At 40.9% G+C, this 4,837-nt stretch overlaps 1 protein-coding gene across 1 annotated transcript in view; it reads left to right on the top strand.

Moving 5' to 3' along the window:
- LOC119424530 (mediator of RNA polymerase II transcription subunit 13-like) overlaps window positions 1-4,147 on the top strand; it is a 130,621-nt gene extending 126,474 nt beyond the window's left edge. The window contains exons 28-30 of the mRNA XM_037692016.1: window positions 2,783-2,786; window positions 3,013-3,150; window positions 3,913-4,147. Of these exons, the coding sequence (XP_037547944.1) occupies window positions 2,783-2,786; window positions 3,013-3,150; window positions 3,913-4,147 (377 nt within the window). The remainder of the gene's footprint in view (window positions 1-2,782; window positions 2,787-3,012; window positions 3,151-3,912) is intronic.
- Window positions 4,148-4,837: the final 690 nt, after the last annotated feature.

Raw genomic sequence — 4,837 nt, 5'->3', positions numbered from 1 at the left:
TACCTGCTTCTTCCATTTTGGGTCACGGGGTATATATATATATATATGTATAAAGCACCTTTTATATTGGTGAGTTATCTTGATGGAATATCCGATATTTAACTTTATTGCTAATATCAGCCGATACGATACCATGCCGATAATATTGTGCATCCCTAATAAAAACCCATCTGTAACATTGCAATCCTCAGGATTGTTCAAACATTTTAAACACAGCATCATGGAAGAGCTGTAAACCTTTTCATGCTGCTATAAAACGGTGTGAATCACTACATCCCATCTCAGGCAACAATAATCTCTTCAACATCCATGTTTTGAAAATATATATTTTTAACTGCCTTTGAGGAAGATCAGCTTTTACTGACAGGTTCTTTAATGAAATAGTAACTTCGAGAGCATTCAAATGTCTTTTTTTTCCCACTTGTTCCACGGGGTTGTCAAGTTTGAAAACAAGTTTGGCTCTTAAGAACTAACTAAATTCCTTTTCAAGAAACATATTTGATGAAAAGACGTTATTTCTTTGGAAAATACCAACAAAAGACGTTATGGTAGAAGAGTCAAAAGCTTAGTATTGTGTAAGAACGTGTTTGTGTGCACGTGTTGCTAGGGAGCTGTTTATGGTTTGGGGTTGTGAAGTACATACATTCAAAGAAATAATACATGTTTGTTCAGCATGCATTCAGAACTTTCAGATTAGTTTATTGCGTGATTACTCTGAAGGATGTCCTCTCTAAAGGAAAGAAAGCGCTTTATGGTCCTTTTGTGTGATGCAGCAGACAAACATTTGAGGACAAAAGGGAGGGGAAATAAGCTTGTAGAAGCGGTTTTATCTGGCCATCAGGGTCACATAGAATCATTGAGTGGAAAACTGTGTCTCCAAAGCACATAAAAAGCCTAGTGGACAACAAAACACGTGTCTTTGCGGGGATTGGGCAGCTTGAGGACACTGTGAGGGGGAAAAGAATGAGTAGCTGAAGAGTAAAAGCCACTGAAGAGTCACTTGTTGCGGTTGGCTTGTCTAATGGCCATCACAACTGCAGGAAGTGGACTCTTAATTGACTGCAACGTGTTTTCCACAGATAACCTATTAGACCAATGCCATTCACCTGTTGTGGGGCTCGCCAAGAGCCTTTTTGCTGCCAAATGGCCCACAGACTGGACAATTTAGGCCAGGGTCTGCCTTGACATAACATTAGTGCAAACACAATTAGAATTCAATTATATTTTACAGGTATGTCTCTTTGCTGCCAACAGTGAATTACATTAGATGGCAAGGTTCTCCCAAAGTAAAACTCCCAGATGAAAGTCAGTTCTCTGCGTGATCCAGAAAACAGTGACAGCCGAATCTCATTTTTTGAGGAAAATCAGACTTTTAATTGACTTTTCTGCAGGATTTTATATAGGACCTTATTAGCATAATACATTTTAATGCGAGTTATCGCAATCAAAACAGCGGAAATCATCATATAGGTTTGAAGGATTGAATCTGTAATGGCTAGAACTCAGCAACATCTAATTATCCTAAAATAAACTGGCGTGGAGGCAAAAAATAAAAGTAAATCCACCAGTGATTTTACATTTTACTGGTTTAAATATCATCAGAAATGTTGTTTTCCTGTTAGTTTCTTGAATAATGCTTATCTTGTAAAAATAATTTAGTGGGTTTGTGTTTTTTTTTTTTAAGTAATAAACTGCAGGGAATTGGAATGAAATACAGGAAAATTGCTCAAGTTCCTTGAAAATCCTCCTTTTTTTAACACTGAAATAAAAAAGAAATGTGTGGGATTGACATTCTGGAAAACTTGTTTGTCTTTGCAGTTAGTATTTTCGGAATTGTTCTTATAAATATAATTAGTGCCATTGTATTTTGGAATCAAATACTAATCTGCATTTTTACATTCTGCTGCTGACCAACCACATTTTGCTCACTGAATAGCCAAAAGCTTTCTTGAACTTGAACAGACTGAGTAATCAGGATGGAGGACTGGTGCTTAAATCACCATGTGATGGTTTAAAATGACTCAGAACCACTGCATTAATCTAGAAATAAATTAAATATATTTTAAAATGTCTTGCAAACAAAACAAAATATGACCAACCTGCAAAGTGTCCATCAGTGCTCTGCCTTCAACTTTAATAGCGGCAGCTAGTCATTATTTTAATGGAAGACCTAGTGAACGGCACAAGAACAACGAAAAAAGTATTTAAGTGAACATAAGAAAAAAAACATAAAAGGGTTCAAAATTTCCATGTTGCATTGTTTAGAAATGTTACCAAAAAATAATGTAAAAAGAGACAATAGAAGCAGGTCAACCTTTAGCAAAATTGCTAATCATTAAGTAATTTTACAGATTGCTGCTATCATGTTTATTGTATTTGAAGCATTAGTGTGAATCTATATATTTAAAAAAACCTGCCTGCATTTATAAAACAGCCTAAATTTCAAGGAAGGGGTAGGTATGTTTCAATTGGGTCAGCTGAGGTGACCTGTTTAAGTTTGTTTAAGTGTAACTTTGGAAAGCCATGTGCTGTTTGATATGTCCTCTCCTGCAGAAGTCAAGGCAGCTGGAGGTTGTAGCTTCACACAGCTCAGTGAGAAAACTGCTGCTCATCCAAGGGTCAACGTGAGAGGCAAACACACACTCACACACTCACATACAAACCCTCATTGGGTTACAGTTGCTGTCTGTTTCCTGTCTGTCATAGAGGCCTTTAGGCAGCAGTCACATGGAGGCTGGACAACGTGGTAGGTCCCCAGTGTACGTGACTTGTTGTGTTCCAGCCAGGTCAGGGAGGGTTCATGGCTCTGCTGGAGCTGTGGGGGTGGTTTGGCTCAGGGTCTTTACCATCTGCAAAGAAATGTGTTTATATGTTTTCAACGAAAATTGTAGAAGCTTTAATTTCATACTGGTCATCCATCCAATTATCCATCCATTTATCCATCCCTTGTTCCAAAGTCGGGTCTCTGGGGCTGTAGCTTGAACAGGGAGGCTTAGACATCTCTTTCCACAGCCTCCCAGCTCTTCTGGGAGAATTCCAAGGTATTCCCAGGCCATCTCAGAGACATAGTCTCCTCAGGGTGTCCTGGGTCTTCCCCCGGGTCTCCTCTCAAATAGACATGCCCAAAGCACCTCCCTATGGAGGCACCCAGTGAGTATCTTTACCAGATGCCAAAATCACCTCAACTAGCTCCTCTCGATGTGGAGGAGCAGTAATTCTACTCTGAGTCTCTCCTGATAACTGAACTTCTCACCCTATCTCTAAGGGAGAGTCCAGCTACCCTGAACAGTCTTTAGCAATGGGCCCCAATCTCATACTTGCAGAGCATCCTCCACTGTGGTCAAACACTTTCCAAGTCCACAAAACACATGTGGACTGGATGGGCAAATTTACATGACCCCTTGAGGACACTAGTGAGGGTAAAGAACTGGACCAGTGTTCCACGTTCAGGATGGGAACTGCATTGTTCCTGCTGGATCTGAGGTTCAACCAACAATTGGATTCACTTCTCCACTAGCCCTGAATAGACCTTACCAAGGAGACTAATGCCCCTATAATTGGAGCACACCCTCCGGTCCCCCTTTTTGAAGAAGGGAACCACCACCCCAGTCTGCCAATTCACTGGCACTGCCCCAGATGTCCACTCTATCTTACATGTCAACTGAGACAGCCCCACAACATCCAGAGCCCTAAGCAAATCAGGGCAGAGCTCATCCACCCTCTGAGCCCTGCCGCAGTTAGCTTTTTAACTACCTCAGCGACCTCAGCTTCCTCCATGGAAGACTTGCCTATGGGAATTAGAAGATATGAGAAGTAGTCATTCTACCTCTTGACAATTTCACTAGTTGAGGTCAACAGCACCCAATCTTCACCTAACACAGTGCAAGTAAAGTGCTGCTTTCCATTTCTCAGCTGTCTGATGGTTTGCCAGAATTTCCTTGGAGCTGACCAAGAGTTTTTATCCAAGGCCTTACCAAACTCCTCCCACATCCGAACTTTAGCGTCTGCAACAGCCAAGGTTGCGGCCCGCTTGGCAGCCTGGTACTCCTCAGCTGCCTCCTTAGTCCCACCAGCCAACAAGGCCCAAAAGGACCCCGTCTTCATCTTGACAGCCTCCCTAACCCATGGTGTCCACCACCAAGTGTAAAGATGGCTATCGTGAGAAGCACCAACAACCTTGCAGCCACAACTCAAGGCAATCCCCTCAACAAGTGAAGCGCAGAACATGGCTCATTGGTTAGTGAACTGAAATCATGTTTGAGCAAAATGTTTAATCTTATAAAAAATAAAACAATCTAATGAGTTCACACATAAAAAAAATTATTTGAGAGAAAGAAAAACGATCATATTTGTTACTTCTTCATGCATCTATCGTCTGTACCAAGTTGGTTCTGTTCAGGGTGAGTGGGCAAGAGGAGATCTGAACAGGCCATCACAGAGACAACACAGAAACACGTGAAACAACTAAATAGATCTATTTAGAATCTCCATTTAACCCAACAGACATGTTTCTGGACTGTAGGTAGAGAAAACCACAACATGCACTGGGAGAATGTGAAAACCAGCCCTCGGAAAGGCCCCAGCTGAGATTTAAACTGAACATCTTCTTTCTGTGAGGCAACAGTGCATTAATATTGTGCAGCCAGGATTTTCAACAGACAAACTATGGACAAGCAGAACAAAACGTATTGGATTACTTTGGAAATATTTGATGACTTTCTGCTTATTTTGGTCATATTTTTTGTAACATCATTCTCAAATGATGAAGCCCTCTGGATACAGGGCAAAACTTCTCTACAAAAAAGAAACTGTCCAGATGACCTGAGCATTATTGGAT

Source organism: Nematolebias whitei, chromosome 18 (genome assembly GCF_014905685.2).
Source record: "Nematolebias whitei isolate Nwh7 chromosome 18, NemWhi1, whole genome shotgun sequence".
NCBI classification, from domain to species: Eukaryota; Metazoa; Chordata; class Actinopteri; order Cyprinodontiformes; family Rivulidae; genus Nematolebias; species Nematolebias whitei.
The sequence above is the reverse complement of the archived record's forward strand: the minus strand, read 5'-3'. Positions and strand labels throughout refer to the sequence as shown.